General features: G+C 33.2%; 2 protein-coding genes across 3 annotated transcripts; both read left to right on the top strand.

The window, feature by feature from the left end:
• The first annotated feature begins 667 nt into the window (after nt 1–667).
• Nucleotides 668–10,630, top strand: LOC141725050 (26S proteasome non-ATPase regulatory subunit 1 homolog A-like). 2 transcript variants are annotated; one of them, XM_074527428.1, is made up of 13 exons: nt 668–959; nt 3,289–3,352; nt 4,245–4,350; nt 4,500–4,608; nt 4,683–4,851; nt 6,975–7,450; nt 7,594–7,729; nt 7,821–8,066; nt 8,156–8,376; nt 8,462–8,720; nt 8,848–9,080; nt 9,172–9,679; nt 9,864–10,630. In XM_074527428.1, exons 1-13 carry the CDS (start codon nt 817–819, stop codon nt 10,182–10,184), a joined length of 2,991 nt encoding a protein of 996 aa, XP_074383529.1. In that variant the 5' UTR covers nt 668–816; the 3' UTR covers nt 10,185–10,630. The 2 variants fall into 2 exon arrangements, with proteins under 2 accessions (XP_074383529.1, XP_074383530.1); XM_074527429.1 differs by having other exon boundaries at nt 892–959; nt 3,905–4,350.
• A 1,362-nt stretch (nt 10,631–11,992) lies between these two features.
• LOC141725049 (protein PHR1-LIKE 2-like) lies at nt 11,993–17,066 on the top strand. Its single transcript, XM_074527427.1, has 6 exons — nt 11,993–12,231; nt 13,394–13,470; nt 13,852–13,906; nt 14,511–14,589; nt 14,681–14,750; nt 16,411–17,066. The coding sequence occupies exons 1-6, from the start codon at nt 12,066–12,068 to the stop codon at nt 16,834–16,836; spliced, it is 873 nt and encodes a 290-aa protein (XP_074383528.1). The 5' UTR covers nt 11,993–12,065; the 3' UTR covers nt 16,837–17,066.
• Nucleotides 17,067–20,009: the final 2,943 nt, after the last annotated feature.

Here is a 20,009-nt window from a genome sequence, read left to right as displayed (position 1 = left end):
AATAAGGAATTCTAATACATATCCAACTATTGATTGCTATAAATAAGTAAATTACTACATCGACATATCTCTGCAAATCAAAGTCTTCTAGAGAGAATCAATTACTTCATGGAATTCAGTCTTGACAGATGCTGATATATAAATGCTGATATTAAACTCTAATTTGTCAAATACTAATAAATTTGATAAACTCTGATATCTTCCGGTAGTAAACTCTGATGATAAATGTTAATATCATCAAATCACATCTAACATTATACTACTCATTCAGACTAAAACAAAATAATATTTAACCCGGAATAATATAAAATTTAAAAATAAACTAAATATAATTACTTGAATATGGTTAATATAATAGGTTTATATAATTATGGATCACACGAGTACAATTATTTAGGCGCAAAAAAATTTAATTAATAAAATATTAAAAAAAATCAACAAAATTTTAAAACAACCGTGCAAATTCAAGCATCATAAATATAAAATGAGTACACCGCTCTATTGCAATTTAAACACTAAAATATGAACCGATGATGCAAATTGTAAATAGAATTTTGATTAAATATTTTATTATATATGTAAATCCAAAAATTATAAAAATAAATTTATAAAATTTCAAAATATAAAATAAGTAAATTTTAGAAAAAAACTTACAAAGAAGGAAAGTTAGGAGCAGTAGAGTTCGATCTTATATCAGAGTTTGCCCAATCTCCAAGAAACATTACCTCCTCCTTCGCAAAAGCCCCCTATCGTTTTGTTTCTTTGCTCTTGTGAATACTCAAACCCTGATTTTGATATTGGAAAATCCCTGGATCAATGGCGATGACGGTGACCTCAGCCGGCGGATTACTGGCGATGCTGAACGAGGCTCATCCTTCTCTTAAGCTTCACGCTCTCTCCAATTTAAACGCTTTTGTTGATTACTTCTGGCCCGAGATCTCCACCAGCGTTCCTATCATGTACTCTCTCTCTCTCTCTCTCTCTCTCTCTCTCTGTTTATGTAATTCTTATTGCGATTGTTTGTGTGTGATGGTTGCATTGGTGGTAATTGTATGTGAAAGTAGTATATAGTATCTTGTTTTCGATTAGTTGCCTCTTGGTTTAGTGTTCAATTTGAAGTTGTTTCTAAATTATTATGAACTCAAGTTGTGAACTTTTATGTCTTTTAGTGCTTAAATGTGTGTCCGTTGTTAATCAAGCTGATATTTTCCGGTTATGTAGTTTTGGAATTTCGAGGTAAGTGGTAATCAAGGAAAGGGGAATATTTAGGCACATAATGTTTTTACACCTCAGCAATGTAAATATTCTTTTTAAGCACATTTCTATTTTAAGATTCTGTAACTGATGATGTTTTCAACAGGATCAGGCGCTTGTTTTAGTTGTAGCTTCTTCTTAAACCCAATTTATCTTAATTCTTGTATTACCTTGGTGTGCCTTGTGGTCCAAACACAACTGAAATCTTAGTGGTAGAGATAGGGACTAAGGTCGTGTTCACTTCGATGGAATGGAATGAGATTTTTACTCTTCTTTGAGGCTGATTGGGGGCAATGTATATATATATTTCATTCCTTCCCTAACAATATAAACTAGAATTCTAATGCACTTAATTTTGTAGGAACGCTCCATTGTCCTTCATCCTCATTTCCCCACATTTTTCATCATAGAAAATTGATAGTCCCGCGTGTTCACTCACTATCCTCTCTTATATTCTTTCCTTCTCCATAATTTTGTTTATATTTCTTCATTCCAATTGAACGAGAAAGTAGGTTGCATGATAATAACAATATGCATCATATAACTAGTTGACCAATCTCTCTCTCTCTCTCTCTCTCTCTCTCTCTCTCTCTCTCTCCCTCTCCCTCTCCCTCTCTAAAAATTTCGCTTTACCAGTTGCCCAAATCAACAATTAGCATGTAATATAATTTGACCCACTTTTTTGAACTAAAATCAAGTTGAAATATGCATCCTGAAAAGTGCAAAAGACAATATTATATTTCAAGACACACTTTTACACTAAGCAAGTGTACTCTAAAGAATGCCATAAGTAGTAAGTATGAGTGTTCTAGAGAGCACTTCTACGCCAAATTTTAGTTTTCCCAAATTTCACATGTGAAAAAAATATATTACTCGAGCAATTTGAGGTATACCAAAATTTGAAATAAGAAGTGAAATTAATTTGGGCTATTGACAAAGGATAAAGGAGATACTCCTATCGTCCGACTTATTTTTGTCACTTTGACCAATTTTGATCAAATTGACCAATTTTATTAAAAAGTACTAATTTCGTATCAGAGTAATAATTTTATAAAAATTACTACCACAAAGTACACTAATCATATTATAATAATCAATTTTTTAAATTTATGAATACATGAAAAGTTTAATTATTATTTTAGGTCAAAATTTGTTCAATTTGACAAACAAAGTCAAGTTAGGCAAAATAAGTGGGATGGATGGAGTATTCATTAAGCAACACAGAAGGGAGAGATTGACTCAACCAATAACTCTGATTTAAGAATTTTTACTATGATACAACCCACTTTCTCAATTTAATACCTAGTGGTCCTAGACTAGTTGTCACTTTTAAACCCTTTCATTTCGATAATTATTAGGCCCTAAGGCATAGCCGTTAGCGGGATGATTTTTGTGACACTTCGAACATTGAAATAATACAAAAATTAAATTGAATTGTGGATTAAGAAGAAGCTAGAACTAGAACACGGCTGTTCAGTTATCAAATTTAGGGATCTGTATTGTTCCAGTTTAAAATGTTGACAAACTCTGAACGGAAGTGTTAATAAAAAATGTTCATTTTGTGTGTAAATTATGAGTTCCAAAAAGATATTGTGTGCTAGCTTCGACATCTTCTGTATACTTTACTAAAATATTTAAAAGATAGATAGATGAAGCTGGTCACTCAGCAGACAGTGCACCTTAGGAAGGGTAACTAATATTGTATTTATAGAACATGATTTTCTGATATCCAAGAGTTACCTAAATTTGGACTCCAATTTCATTTTTGTCAGCGACATCAAAAGATTTATGACCGTACTGTTTAAGCACAGCCCCCTGGTTTAATCTGTATGTATAGAAGAGGAAGTCTTTGACTTGGGTCATGTCATTTGTCTCTGATTAGCCATCTGTGTTTTATAATGAAAGTAGAGTTTTCAATCTCCAGTTTCCACTGTTCATAATTAAAATTAATGTTAGTAATAATGTTCTGATTTGTTGTAAAATATCCCCATACTTTTATTGCTGTTGAGTATTTCCATAATTCTATTGGTCCAGAGAAAGTTTATACGAAGATGAAGAATTCAATCAAAGACAGCTAGCTGCATTACTTGTATCAAAGGTAATGATCCAACTTGATTTTTCCTAGCTTTATGGATTTTGGTTTCTTTGCATTCTCATCTTAGTAATCAAAATACTGTCATGCTGGTTGGATTGTGGAGATTGTATTCTGTTTTACCTATTCTAGATAATATACGAAAAAGTAAAAGAACACGCTTTTAAGCAATAAAACCATGGTTGTGTAATGCTTGCTTAAGCCCTCTCTGTTATATCCAGTCAAAGACACACTTATGGAGTGTCACTTGAGTGCTAATAAACTGGAGGCACTAAGCACTTTTTACCGCACTTTTTAGGTAATACAGTTGACTAGATATTTCGTAGTTTTATAAATTGTGGCCTTTAATTTAAATGAACCAAACATAGAACAATGTAATTGTCAATTGAGTTTACTTTATTATTTTGAAAACAAGTTGTGTGTTGTTGACTACATTCCAGTATAACTTATTTCTTGGGCAATGATTTTTTTAACGAGTTGTGATAATATTGATTATGTAGTCATTAGATATATATGCGTGTGTGTTGTTTTTATTGTGTGCTTCTCTTTGCTTTTCAGGCTAACCTTGAGGGTTAGGAGGCAGGGAGGCCTCTTGAGCTTCTCGCTTTCAGTAACTATTAATTGACCATTGATATGTTCCAGATCTATGAGAAATAGAAACCGATCTGCCTTTTTCTTTTTTCTGTTATCTTCAATATCCTAGTTGAAACAGATACAGTTGGCATATTTTGGAGTGCATTATGTTGTAGATGAAGTAAAATAGACAAAATCATAATATAGTCTTTAATCCTGTTAAAGATTGGGAAGACCAGTATTAAATTTTTTTTACTTGTTTTTTTACTTCACGGTGACTATTTCTTAAACATGAGCTTCATCTGTTACTTTCTTTCCTATGCAGGTTTTTTATTACTTGGGTGAACTGAATGACTCTTTATCATATGCCCTTGGAGCTGGTCCTCTGTTTGATGTTTCAGAGGATACAGATTATGTTCTAACACTTCTAGGTAAGTATGGATCGCTCTTGCAAAAGATGGATTTAATTTCTTTTGAGTGAAATTCTAATAGATTCACAATTCCGACCAATCTTGTATTCCCAGTTCCATTAAAATGCAGACTGTATCTAATAATGATTTCACTAATGTTTGTTTCTCAGCTAAAGCTATAGATGAATATGCCAGTCTAAGAAACAAAGCTGCTGAGTCTAAGGACGCAGGAGACATTGATCCCAGGATGGAGGCAATTGTTGAGCGGATGCTTGATAAGTATGAAGGCTCCTGATTTATACATTTGTTCTTATAGAAGGGTCATCGTATAGCTTACTGGTTTCTTTCTACAGGTGTATTCTTGATGGTAGATATCAACAGGCTATTGGTATAGCAATCGAATGTCGAAGATTGGACAAGCTTGAAGAAGCAATAACAAAGAGCGACAATGTTCATGCAACCCTGTCATATTGCAGTAATATATCTCATTCATTTGTCAATCGTCGAGAATATAGACATGAGGTAAACAGAGAAACACTCAATAAAGGTTTAAGTTGCATTTATGTGCTGCATTACATAATTGTGAAATAATGAACTGTTTTTCTAGAATATATATGTATATGCATTTTATCCAGACACGAGTTCATTTGAAAATTCTTCTGTATAAAATAATATATAGAATTATACATTATCTAAATACGAAAAGAACTTTAATCGATTTTATCCAGACTCTTTATGAAGCCTTATGAAGTCCTTGCTAATTGGTTTTAGAATCTGAAAGTGATAAGCATGATTGCTTTAGTTGCATACTGTAACATATTCAAGGAACTGCTAAATGGCAATAGCATTTACAATACACTAAAATGTTTACTGTGCATTTGTATAGTCCAGCTCTGCTTATAATGATATGCAAGATATTATCATATCATGAGCCATACAGAAACTTACTACCCAAGGAAATACTGTACTATTAGCTTCCATATTACAAGTAGACACTATAGTAAATTTATTGATATTCCCTCCGTTTCAAAATAGTAGTCCACTTTTGAAAAAAAAATTGTTTGAAATTAGTTGTCCTTTTTAACTTTCAATGTAAGTTTTAAATCTCTTTCAAAATTACCCTCTAGTTTATATTTCCAAAATCAACTCCATTTCACACATCTCTAGTTTATATTTCCAAGATCAACTCAATTCCACATAATATATTCAATTAATGCAATAGATTTATTCCCTCAACATAAAATTTTCTTAATACACGATTTTTTTGAAAGTGGACTACTATTTTCAAACGGAGGGAGTAGTTGATAGATTGATTTGACATTTTAACTCTTAATTAATTTTAATAAATGGAGTCTTATAAACATCTGAAAGGAATGGGTTATCAGGCCAACATATCATAGTGGGTCTAGGTGATCTTGGATCACAACTTCACAAGTGATGTGCTCCTGACCTGATATGGAAGAGTAAATTGCAGTTAAATTGCCTCTACTTAAATCATTTTGCAAATTGATGGCCACAATATATATTCTGACATTTTGATGGCCACATTAATTTTTTTAAATTATTACATTGATTTCCATTAGTTGTCTGAATTCTGTTAGTTAAGGGGTAGTTATGTTAAAATAAAAGTTACAATGACACATAAATACTAATATATATATATATATATATATATATATATATATTTGTATGCTAAACCTGCTGAAGCTCCAATCCCCTTCCTTAAACCCTATTTTTACTAAATTGAAAACTAATTTCACGGCATTAAAGCCCCAAGCAAGAAATCATAATAGTGAAAGAGTCTTGAAAAGGTACCTTGACAAATGTAAATCCTCCTCAATTGTCCCCACAACCATAACCCACTAAAGTTAGAACTTGTCATTGCAAATTATCAAGAGGAATAACTTGGTGTTCTTGCATAGTAACTATAGTCTATATTTACACATGTGCAATAAGCACATGAAGCAGACCACCCCTTGATCACAACATGGCTCCATAAGTTTTTTTAATAGCCACCATACTGACCAGCAGTAGCACTTGTTTTTAAATTCTAGGTTTGCAGAGATTTATGAAGGAGAGAGAGTGTGTATGGAGAAAATTTTGTATAACGTGTAATACAGATATACAATATTTATAGGGGAAGTGACAATACGATGCTTTACCCCACGTATTTCAAAAAGGTTACTGAAGTTGTCACGTCTTTTAAGTGCAAGTTGATGGAAGTCCTTATAATGTTGGTAAATTTTTCATTTTGGTCATCATAGTGCTGAATATGTATTGCGGCCATCAATCTGCAAAACCATTGATGTCGAGGCCATCAAACTGCAATTTACTTAAAAATGAAACTGTGTTACCCTTGAATATTTCGCCCACCACCTGCGAAGTTATGTTATAGGATGCAGTAGACAGGCTTATTATGCACACAATTTTGACTGCGGTAAATGTGCAGGTGGTTTTTATGTTGCTATTCCATCTCATGCTGTTAAAAAATAAATCAAAACCTAAATTGATGATATGTACAAGTCATGAAATTTAAATATAAACAGTAGTCAAATGCATAAAGCTAAGTTTTTAAAAAAAAAAAATTCATTTAACTTATATTATTTAAAGTACATGTAATATACAATTCCTCCATTTTTGTTTAGGTACTCAATCTTCTGGTCAAAGTGTTCAAGAAGATGCCATCTCCGGATTATTTGAGCATCTGCCAGTGCCTGATGTTTCTGGATGAGCCGATGGGAGTCGCTAGCATATTGGAAAAACTTCTAAGATCAGAAGACAAAAATGATGCTTTGCTGGCATTTCAAATAGCTTTTGATCTTATTGAGAATGAGCACCAAGCTTTTTTATTAAATGTGCGAGATCGGCTCCCGCAACCTAAATATATACCCACTGAACTTGTTCAACCAGCATCTGCTGAAACAGAATCTGTTCCAGATGCAAATGCTGCTGCATCTGAGGATACTCAGATGGAAGATGGTACTCAAGCCATGGTTGGGAGTTCACCTGTTGTAGATCCAAAAGAAGCTAACTATGCTGAGAGGCTGACGAAACTTAAAGGAATCTTGTCTGGAGAGACGTCAATACAGTTGACTCTGCAGTTTCTATACAGCCATAATAAGTGAGGATTCTAAGTTGAATATTTCATTGCTTGATTATGACTTATATATGTTCTGTTTTTTGTTGTTTTTTTATTCATGACAGTTGGTGCAGATAGATAATTGAACGAAAACTTTCATGTTGTGTTCCTGAAATTGAATACAGGTCCGATCTTCTTATTCTAAAGACAATCAAGCAGTCAGTTGAGATGAGAAACAGTGTTTGCCATAGTGCCACAATTTATGCTAATGCAATTATGCATGCTGGAACAACCGTCGATACATTTTTGAGGGAGAATCTGGTAACTAAAAAGTTTAATTACATTCGACTTCCACTGTTTACTGATATGTGATTGGTTTCTAACCATAAATTTACCATGAACAAATAATCAGGACTGGCTAAGCAGGGCTACAAATTGGGCAAAGTTTAGTGCAACAGCAGGGCTTGGTGTCATTCACAGAGGTCACCTGCAGCAAGGAAGATCGTTGATGGCTCCATACTTGCCTCAGAGTGGTTCAGGTGGTGGAAGCCCATATTCGGAAGGTGGGGCCCTCTATGCCCTCGGTCTGATTCATGCGAACCATGGGGAAGGCATCAAACAATTTCTTCGGGATAGCTTAAGAAGTACCAATGTTGAGGTGGCTGCTTTCTACTGTCAAATTGCCATTTTTTTGTACCTTGTATATATGCAATTGACAAATTAAACTTTTAATCTTGGTTGGTGAAGGTTATCCAGCATGGTGCATGCCTAGGCCTTGGACTGGCAGCTCTAGGAACAGCTGATGATGATGTGTTTGATGACATAAAGAACGTGCTTTATACTGACAGTGCTGTTGCTGGAGAAGCTGCTGGTATAAGTATGGGTTTACTCATGGTTGGAACTGCTAGTGAGAAGGCAGCTGAAATTTTGACATATGCACATGAGACTCAGCACGAAAAAATCATTAGGTTACTATTGCTGTTGTGACTGTTTTAATTCTACTTGTACTAAAAGTTGCGTCCATGTTGCTGATATTCTCATTTCATGATGTAGGGGGTTGGCATTAGGAATAGCCCTCACGGTGTATGGTAGAGAAGAAGAAGCAGATGCATTAATTGAGCAAATGACTCGGGATCAGGACCCTATAATACGTTATGGTGGCATGTACGCCTTAGCATTAGCATACAGTGGAACAGCAAACAACAAAGCCATTCGCCAGCTGCTACACTTTGCTGTATCTGATGTGAGTGATGATGTCAGGCGGACTGCTGTCCTTGCACTAGGATTCGTTCTTTACTCAGAACCAGAACAGGTTAGTTCTTTTTCTTTCATGTGACTTTTGAGCTACCAAGTGGTGTCATAAATTGTCTTCTAGCTCAATATATATCTCCATGTGTATTAATAGTTTGTTGTCAATGGTCTCATTTTTCGAATTGCAGACCCCTCGAATCGTTTCCTTGCTATCCGAGTCGTACAATCCACATGTTAGATATGGTGCTGCTTTGGCAGTTGGTATCTCTTGTGCGGGTACCGGTCTGAGCGAGGCAATATCTTTGTTAGAGCCACTAACCTCAGATGTGGTAGACTTTGTTCGTCAAGGTGCTTTGATTGCAATGGCTATGGTATTGGTTCAGATCAGTGAAGCTAGTGACTCTCGTGTTGGAGTATTCAGGTCAGCACAGTTTGATGTTTATGTTTCTTAATACAGAGTTGTGTTGTAAGAATTTCACTTCAGCTAATTGTGTTTTTTTTTCTCTAATTAGGCGTCAGTTAGAAAAAATAATATTGGATAAGCATGAAGATACTATGAGCAAGATGGGAGCCATTTTAGCCTCTGGAATCCTTGATGCTGGAGGAAGGAATGTGACCATAAAGTTGCTTTCTGAAACAAGACATGATAAAATGACTGCAGTAGTTGGTCTTGCTGTTTTTACCCAGTTTTGGTATTGGTACCCACTAATTTATTTCATAAGCTTGGCGTTTTCTCCAACAGCTTTAATTGGACTAAATTATGACTTGAAAGTACCTCGATTCGAGTTCTTATCTCATGCTAAACCATCATTGTTTGAGTATCCTCGGCCAACAACTGTTGCCACCACTGCGTCTGCTGTGAAGCTACCCACAGCAGTTCTATCAACATCTGCAAGAGCGAAAGCTAGGGCAAGTAAGAAAGAGGCAGACCAGAAGGCGATTGCTGAGAAGTCATCTGGAGCAGAGTCAACCTCGGGGATAGGCAAATCATCTAGTGATAAGGATGGGGATTCTATGCAGGTAATGTCTGGTTTAGTAATATTTGTATTTTCTTTTCCTCAGATATTTTTCTTTTTGGGTTAAAATATGATCGTTTCTACTATGCTTTTTTGTATTTACTTTTATTTCCAGAGTTGTGCTATTATTCCTCTTATTAATGCAACAATCTTTGGGTTCAACATCCTATATACATAATCTTTTGCAGGTTGATGTTCCTATGCAGAAGAAGGCAGAAGTGGAGCCTTCATTTGAAATTTTGACCAATCCTGCAAGGGTGGTCCCTGCTCAGGAGAAGTTTATAAAATTTCTTGAAGATAGTCGATATATACCAGTCAAATCAGCAGCATCAGGTTTCGTTCTTTTGAAAGACTTGCATCCAACTGAGCCTGAAGTTTTATCTCTGACTGATGCTCCCTCATCAACTGCATCAACTGGCGGTACTGCTGTAAATACACAAGGATCAGTTGCATCAATGCCCGTTGATGAGGAACCACAACCACCACAGCCATTTGAATACACTTCATGATCCGTTTGCCCAGATATATGGTTTGTCTTCAGATGTCAGCCTCTGTAACCTTGTTAGGATAAAGATGGTGCTTTAAGGTTGGTGAAGTTGAAACGATTCCGATTATCACTTTCATATCATACTAGGATTTGAGCTGGCTACAGACACTTCGATTTATCTCCCTCCTATTTTACCAATCAAAGCAAATTGCAGAAGCTAGTAAATAACAGAGGGATGCTGTAATCTGGTCGTCTGTAGCTAGCTAGGCCTTCTCGACTATCTGCAAATTTGTAATCCTTTGAAAAAAATCTTAAGTGCATTTCTTCAGTTGCAGCGGAAGTTACTAGGAACAAGATTTGAGGTCTTTCAATTGTATCTTGTGAACATAGCTAATTAATCATGCATTCCTTGTTTTGTGGTAATATGATCACTTCAAGTTTATTTTATTTGCAATTTTCAAGTTGTAAGATCTTCGATCTTCAATTTCTTTGCGCTAACCTTCAGGAACAAGTGGCATTCTGAGACATTTAAAAATGCATTTTGCTTTTCCTATCCTCCTTTTATCATCAAATTGCTATATATATCTTCCGTCATGTTCCGTTAGTTCGCGCCTTCACGACGCACACACAATCCTGAAGTCCCGTGTAATTAAAATAATTGACGGAATGGTACAGAAAATGTAAAGACAACAATGAGCTAGCTTTTACTATAATTCCTCTCTGGCAATAGACCCTGTCGAGAAGCAGAAGCCTGAATCGAAATCTGGAGGATACTGTAAATTGAGCTCTCAAGAAATAGTGTTATTTTAAAACATATATGCAATTCTGGCAAACAAATAATAATGGCAGGATAGATAATATTATAAAAGTGGTAGTAATAATAGAGAAACACTGAGAGTGAGAGACAATAATCGTCAAACACATCCTTGTCTTGCTTTTTCCCAATATCTTGTTACCTTTTCTAAAGGTCTGGTTATGTTTTGTATCTAATTTAAAGCACCTTAAAAAGGACCTTTACACAATTATGGTTAAACCTTAAACTTTTAGATATTATATTTCAGTTAAATACATGAATATTATAAAGGCCTTGGAGTTTCTAAAGGGCATAATAGTAAATTAATTTATTAGTGCGGCCTAAAATTATATTTCTTAATTTTTTTTAACGATCTAATCATACGGATGTGAATATTATTTCAAAATATAATTGTAGAACAAATTTCATGCAAATCCAAGTGATTTGGTATTGATTTTGTAGTGATTCTGTTTTATTATATAATATTAACGGTAGAGATTTAACGATTATTTTTTGTTATAAAGTGGTCGATCTAAATAACAAAATCAGTCGAAAATTTACATACTTATTTTTACATGATATTTACATCCATACGGCTGGATTTTTAAAAATTGTGAATTTGAAATGTACTAATAAAAAACTTTTCTATTATGACCTTTAGATACTTTTTCCCTCTATTTTTTTTATTTGTCGTTTTGACTTTTGTACATAGTTTGACCGGCTAGTTAGAATTATTGTTTATAAAATTTTATTTTTATAAATATAAGTAGACAATTTATATTTTAATTCACAATTTTTTTAAAATTATATTTCTAAATAAACGGTTAAAACACATTAAACTGTGTGTAACAATCAAAGTAACAAAATAAAAAAACAGAGTAAATATAAAATATAAAATCCTTTGACCTTTTCTCCCGTAATTTAAATTTATTTATTTTTCATTCGGACAAAAAAGTTGCTCGGTAGTTTAGGTGTGTACTCACATGGACTAAAGTAGAGAAAGCACGTTAATACACTCTGGTTTATGTTTGTTATTACGGACAGACTATATATTATACTATTATATTTCTGTCTCTCTCTCTCCTCTCTCTCAGAAAAAAAGAGAGGGGGATGTACTCTTCCATCCATTCGCTTCCGTTGGACGAGTTTCAAAGCTCGGTTGATGGCTCGGATCCATGCTTGGTTTTGACTTCGGATCCTAAGCCCAGACTCCGCTGGACTGGGGAGCTCCATGAAAGATTCATTGATGCTGTTACTCAGCTTGGTGGCCCTGATAGTCAGTCCTCTCTCTCTCTCTCTCTCTCTCTCTCTCTCTCTCTCTCTCTCCCTCTCTCCCTCTCTCTCTCTCTCACACGATATATGTACACGTGGTCTTATTTTTATTAGTTGCTTCTGCTTGCTATAAATGTTCAACTATAGTTTCTTAAATGAAGTATTCATTTATTTATGGCAGTTATTTGGAGAAATTTAACGATTTCTTTTCAGCTTTACTTTGTTTCTTGAAATGGGATTTTATGATTTATCTTTTAATTTTTTTTATTATTGAGGTTTTAATTTTGGTGGTCTTAAATTCTTAGCTTTTTTGTATTTGTGTTTCCCTTTCTAGCTTATACATTTTTTGTAAATCATATCTCGGCCAGTTTTAGTTGTGACCGATTTTGCCACCCCTGCCTGTTAAGTGAAGTCGGCAAAGGTCTCAATAGGTTAAGGTAGATTGAGGTGTTCTAGGCCAAAGCGGGAAGTTCAATTTCTTAGTTACTAGTCAATCTCAATGTCCAAACTTAGATATCTGAGTTGAATGCTAGGAAAAAAAGGGTCTGATGAAATTAGTATGTGTTGATAAGGATGTGGTTAAAACTTGATATTGCATTATAGTACTAATTTGATTTTTTAGGTGTTGCATATCTTAATGGAAATGCTTAAACAACCGCGTCTGTTCCTGTTATTTATATTGATAACTACCTAGGTCTGTAGAGATGTTGACTGCTTAGTGCTCATAATAACATTTGATTTATATCCTTGTATATTGTTAAGAGGTCGGGGAGTGAAGGAAATGATGGGAAACTTAAAGTTATAATAAGAGTGAAGTTAGGATTAGTGAAATCTTCACCGAGTGTCTTCTATATTTCCTTCCAATGTATCCCATACTGTGAGAGAAATTAAATGGGAATATGTACTTCTATTTCTTTATTTAATTATTTTACACCATATAGAAAACTCTTCACTACTAAATTTGTGGTAGCTACTTGTGGCCTCTGGGTTTATTTCTATTTTTAAACTATAATAAATTATCCTTTTTACTGTATGACAAACTGTCTGTTTTTTGTCATTTGTATGTTGTTTAAAACATGGCCAAAAATTTAAGATGCATCTCCTAGTAGTTAGTATTTGTAAGAATTTGGTAATCATATCTAATATTCAGTGTTATATTTTTCCAGAGGCAACACCGAAAACAATCATGAGAACAATGGGAGTTAAAGGTTTGACCCTTTATCATCTAAAATCACATCTTCAGGTTAGCTGTTTCCATAATTTGGCAACTTTTTATTCCATGTATATTGTTTTTTTTTTGAATCCACCATGTATATAGTTGCAAGAAAGGAAAAATACATGAATGAGGAAGACATATGGTAAACAGATTTTACTACTTCCTTAAATGGTTAACAGACTTGCATATACATCAATGTGATATAATTATATTAGAAAAACATTTATATAGTAGGCAGGCCTGATTGACATTTGACAGTGAAAATAGATGTATATCCTTTGTTCTAATCCTTACTGAAATCTTTGATAGCTTATATTCAGTGATTTCATTTTGGTTCTTTTAGTTGTTCTATGCAAATGTAGGACCCCCCCTGCTAGATATACAGCTCATTTCATATCGTTTTTGCAGAAATACCGGTTGGGAAAGCAGTCTTGCAAGGAGTTTACTGAAAATTCTAAAGATGGTATTAGTTCTTACCTTAATACTTAAACCGCCCTGTATATGCTGAAGTTACTCATTTCCATGCATGCATTTTACAAATATGGAAAAATATATGCATTTTACAAACACTGCAAAATACAAATGTCGAAACAATGAAAGGTCTTTATAGAAGGGTCTTGACAGAAGTACTTTATTTATGTCACATATTATCGTAGTGCCAACAGCCTTCTCTACGATATTCTAAGAACACTGGGAACAGAACTGCAAAATACAAATGTCGAAACAATAAAAGGTCTTTATAGAAGGGTCTTGACAGAAGTACTTTATATGTCGCATATTATCATAGTGCCAACAGCCTTCTCTACGATATTCTAAGAACACTGGCAACAGAATCATTCAGAGGTGTGTATTGAATAATTAACTGATATAGGCCCCTGTTTGTGCATAGTATACACGAGTATGTTTGCATATATAGGGGACATTTGTGAAAGACACTGAATGTGGTAGACAGTAAACAAATGAATCGTTTTTAGTTTGGAGCAAGATGCTTCACATGCTGATTAGCGCTTGGAAATTCTCGGTCACAACTAATATATGTATATATAATATTATATTTTGGAATGCAGCATCTTGCATTGCAGAAAGCCTGGATACTGGTTCATCTACATCAGCATCATCAAGAATGATGGCACAAGATTTAAAAGAGTATGATAACCATATTATACTCTCTATCAGAAGCACCTATCTACTTGACCTATTAATATTTTTTTTTAATTTTTTTTTCTGTATCAAGCAGTGGCTTCCAAGTCACCGAGGCTTTGCGAGTTCAGATGGAAGTTCAACGGAGGCTGCATGACCAACTAGAGGTTAGTTTTTTTGCGTGTCAGTTATAAATATGTTTCAGCTGATTGTCTTGAGCTCTTTAAGAATTCTTCTGCAGGAAATTGTGTTACTAATTAACGAGATTTGTCTTTATGGCTAAAGTATTATGAAGTTTGGTTTTCCAAAGAAGTTTGAAAAAAATAGTAAGCATCTTAACTGTTACAAAATATCAGTTTTGCAAAAATTTTAATTTGTAAAGGTTTAAAAAAATTATATGTTTAACATGTTTACATTCCACTTCAACAGATAATAAGATGAAAAGAAAATCCTACTTGAAAACTAAAATAGGATGCTAAAGAAAAACCTCTCCGTTCTTGCTTGATGGTACCTCATCTCCAAATGATTGATCAGTTATTATTGGTGGAAAATCACAGTAGAACAATAATTTTGTGTATTTTAAACTTTCTGGATTACAGCAAACTATGTCTGTGATATTACAACTGTTGGAATAATCTTAAATTTAGTTATTAATTATTTGTTTATTTAATTATTAGATATTTAGCAATGATTAATTATTAGAGAAAAATATTATTTTAGAATTGTTTAGTAGTGGGGTAGTGGAGTTATGGAGTAAATTATGGACATGTAATTTACCCATTAATTAGTAGTGGTTAGTTTTAGTAATAGTTAGTTTTAATATGTTTGTAAAACCTATATAATGGCTAGTTTACCTTGAGTTTTAGGAGAAAAAAAGAAAACAAGAAATATAGCAGTACATGTAGGTGTCTTTTTTCTCTAAGTTTTTCAACATGGCATCAGAGCTATATGTTATAAGGCTTGTGAGACTCTTATAAAAATACATTTATATATATATATATATATTAAGTATTTATATCAGATTTCAAATGGTATTAAAAATTTCTCCATATATATTTAGTGAAATATCAAGATGAAATGGTACGTGGAAAAGGAAAGAGAAGCAAGAATAAAAATGAAGGAGGAACATGAGCTGGGGAAATAATGAGAAAGATATCATGGTTCAAGAGGCCATGAAAGAAATTTTATTTTAGAGTTGTGGAGAGAATGTGCTCCAAAGTGTTTTTGGAGAGAAAGTGTTCCAAAGTGTTTTTGATGAGATAGTGCATCAAAATTGATGGTGATGAGAAGTGCATCAAGGCGAAGAGAAAGTGCTTCGTAAATTTAAGATTATGGGGGTGAATGTTGGAATAATCTTAAATTTAGTTATTAATTATTTGTTTATTTAATTATTAGATATTTAGCAATGATTAATTATTAGAGAAAAATATTATTTTAGAATTGTTTAGTAGTGGGGTAGTGGAGTTATGGAGTAAATTATGGACATGTAATTTACCCATTAATTAGTAGTGGTTAGTTTTAGTAATAGTTAGTTTTAATATGTTTGTAAAGCCTATATAATGGCTAGTTTACCTTGAGTTTTAGGAGAGGAAAAGAAATAACAAGAAATATAGCAGTACAAGTTCTCTGCAAAAAAATGTAGGTGTCTTTTTTTTCTCTAAGTTTTTCAACAACAACATCAACTTAAATTAAAATCTGAAGACAAACTAGCCAACAAAAAGTAGCCATAAAAAAGTGTTACTTGCATCTAATCCTTTATTTTTCTTGAGGGAAAAGCGCTACTTGTATTTATATACAAAGAAATTTTTGCTGTTCCACCCAAACTAGGTTCAGCGTCGTCTTCAGCTACGTATTGAAGCACAAGGGAGATACCTGCAATCGATTCTTGAAAAAGCATGCAAAGCTCTTGAAGGCCAGACTGTTGCTTCTGTTGGACTTGAAGCTGCTAGGGAAGAGCTCTCCGAACTAGCTATCAAGGTTGCAAATGACTGTCAGCAAGTAATGACAGTCCCTTCACTCTCCGAAATTGCTGCATCTTTGGAAAGCAAAAATCCTATCGCTCTGCCTGGTAGACTTGGTGACTGTTCTGTTGACAGCAGCTTGACATCAATTGGAAGTCCACTTTCTCCATTGGGCATGGGTTCACAAGCTGCTGCACTGAAAAAGAGAACAAGACCTTTCAGTAACGGAGATCTACCGCCCTTGGATAGCAATCTAAGGCAAGTGGAGTGGATGATGAGTAATATTAGCTGAATTTCAAATGGCTTGCAGATTCATCATTTAAGTATTTTATTTTGTCACTTGTTAAAATGGCTTAATATATATGGTCAGCTGTGTTGTTGCTAACTGTAAGATCAGTTGTTCTGTATATTTTTAAAACCACCACGATATCGGAACTCCGGTTATAGCTTTTACCATTTTAACTGATTCCTGTTGGTCAACTTCAAAAACTAATTACAATATTTACATTTATGTTCTTAATATTCTTTTTAGTTTTTTAAAGGGTTTATATTAGAGCAGGGCTAGGTAAGCTGAACTGTGTCCCAAATCTTTTCCCTAATTACGTGTCACCACACTTGTCTTCTTTTAATTTGAATACACATATTTTGGCAAGCTGTCCTGGAGAGCTCGAACTCGGTTCGACTTGGTTCATTAAGGGTTCGAGTTCGAATACCAAAATAAGTTGTTACGAAAACGAGCTTGAGCCGAATTTTTGGCATATTCGGCTCGAGCTCGCCTCGAAATCGACTCGGCTAGATTTATCTCGAGCTTGGCTCGGTTCGGCTAATTTTTTTTAAAAAAATAATATTTTATGTATTGGATTATCATGAATATTATTCAGATTTTTTTAAAAATATTTCTCTAATTATTGAATCGTATGTCTGTTAAGATATATTCCTATATTTTAGTGATATGAAAAAAAATTTAGATAGAAATAAAATTATTTAGTTTGATATGTTTAAAACTATTTATGAATGATTCAACTGTACGGATGCTAAAATCTATATATTTTAGTGAATATGACAAATTTTCGGAACAAATAAATTAATTGGTGTGCTGTTTTAACTGTCAACCAGTATTTTGACTAGTGCTTTTTACTAGTGTTTCGTCCCAATTTAATGTTTCGATTTTTAAAAATATTTATGAATGATCCAATCGTACATCTGTTATGATCTATATATTTTAGTGATATGATAAAAATTTACAAAAAAATAAATATATTTGGTTTGCTATTTTAACAGTCAACAAGTAGTTTAGCCGATACTTCTTACGAGTGTTTAGTCCAATATTGATGTTTCATTTTTGTAAAACAATATTTATGAATGATCCAATCGTACGGATGTCAAAATCTATATAATTTAGTGATATGACAAAATTTTCATAAAAAATAAATTTATTTTGTTTGTTATTTTAACAATCAGCCAATGCTTTGAATAGTATTTCTAACTAGTGTTTAATCCCATATTAATGTTTCGATAATTTTTTAAAAAAATTTATGAGAAATCCAACCGTACGTATAACAAGATACATATATTTTAGTGATAGGACAAATTTTTTAGAAATAAATAAATATATTTGATTTGCTATTTTAATAGTAAACTGGTGATTTCACCAGAATTTTTTTACTTTAGCTCAGCTCGGCTCGTTTTGATGGCAAAAACTCGTTTTGGCTCGTGTTCGGATCGGTTCGATTCGGCTCCTTTGTATTCGATAAAATCTAGTGTGTGGCCTGTTAGTTAATGACCTTAAACTTGAATACGATTTTTTGTTCGATAAGAAATCTTTGCTCGGTTCTGTTCTTCATGAAAAAAATTAAAATTCGGCTCGGTTTGATTTGTGAACAGATTTACTAATATGTATTCACATGAGGTCCTATCTTATTATTAAAAAAATTATTAAGTATAAAAATTACACATAATCGCTTTGCAAGTAGAGCTGGCCAAACGAGCGGTTTGGCTCGGCCCGTTCGTAATTCACTCGTAAAAATTCGTATAATTCGGCTCGTAAACGAACGAATAATTATTCGGCTCAAACCGTCTAGTCCAACGATCTGAACACGAATTTCATTTTGTGAAACCGGAACCGGCCCGGCCCGAGCCGGGTAATTCGTAAGCGAACAGAAATGCAGAGAACAGGTTAACCGCGAATAATTCGTTCATTCGGCACGCGACTTATTCGCTTGGCACGCTCATGTAAAGAATATGTATAAACCTGCTCACTTTTTCAACTTCCAATTTTCTTCTACTATGAACACTTTATACTTGTTTTTTCTGATTTTGTCAATCCTTAAGTTTATTCAAATAAAAAGAATTCTGACAGATTTCATTATTGTAGATTGTTAGAGGAATTTATTGACTGATAGCCACCAAATCAGAGTTTCCATATATAAAATTTGGAAGAATAATCATAATATTTCAAAAACTAACATTTTTCTTTATATTATCTTTAGTTTTTAAAATCATTTTTCGATAACAAGAACTTCTGGATTCGTTACAAAGATATGTAATTATAATCAACAACATAAAATAAGAAATACCACCTAGATCATAACAATGATCATTTAATAGGTCCAATATATGGTTTAAGTAAACTAGAAGAAGGTTGTTTAAAATATAACAATGTGAGTAGTAATTAACTAGGGATAATGGCTAAAATTAATGTTAATTGGTCCAGCATCAGGATTAGCAATAGCCCAAAAGCTGTCCAATAAGATTAGATCCGGAGGATGACAACTTATCCGCAATTTCTAGTAAGAGTGAGAGTAAGTCCCAGAGTGTTCTATTAAATTCCGTATAAATACTAGTATTTTTGTCCGCTTGACTTTTCATTATAAAATGTTTTTGAACTAATGTAACCATTTATTTTGCTAGTTAATCTTCTTTCGTAATTACAAAAGTAATTTAATTGATCTTTTTAATGAAAAGTATGTTTTTGGTAAAATTAATATTTTGAACAAAATTTTGATTTATGCATTAGTTCATTTAGAAGTTGCACACGATTTGATATAATCTACAATTTGTTTGAACTTGAAATTTCATGTGAAAGAAGAGAATTAATTTATTTTGATAGAAAATAGTGCAGAATAAATGGTTGCACATTTTCACAATTAATTTTGATGGGAACATATTTAAATAAATTACAGACAAATGTTAATTTCAGTGAGAATAAGAATTTTTAAACAACCATCCATAAAGCTTTTATATGAACAAATAATATATCAAACGTTCGTATAAAAAACACAAGATATTTATATTTTTATTAAATTTAATCTTTCAAAAAATTAATATTTTTTTTAAATTTCTTAAAATTTGCCCCAACATTTTGTTGAGTGGAAATAGTTATAGTTTAATTTTAAAAAAATGTAAATAAAATCACATAGTTTGACTTTATTAGGTAGTTAATTAGTGTAGGCGGGGTGGTTTTTA

The sequence above is a fragment of the Apium graveolens genome, chromosome 5 (genome assembly GCF_009905375.1).
Source record: "Apium graveolens cultivar Ventura chromosome 5, ASM990537v1, whole genome shotgun sequence".
Taxonomy (NCBI): Eukaryota; Viridiplantae; Streptophyta; class Magnoliopsida; order Apiales; family Apiaceae; genus Apium; species Apium graveolens.
Note: the sequence above shows the minus strand (reverse complement) of the source record. Positions and strands in the feature narration are given on the sequence as shown.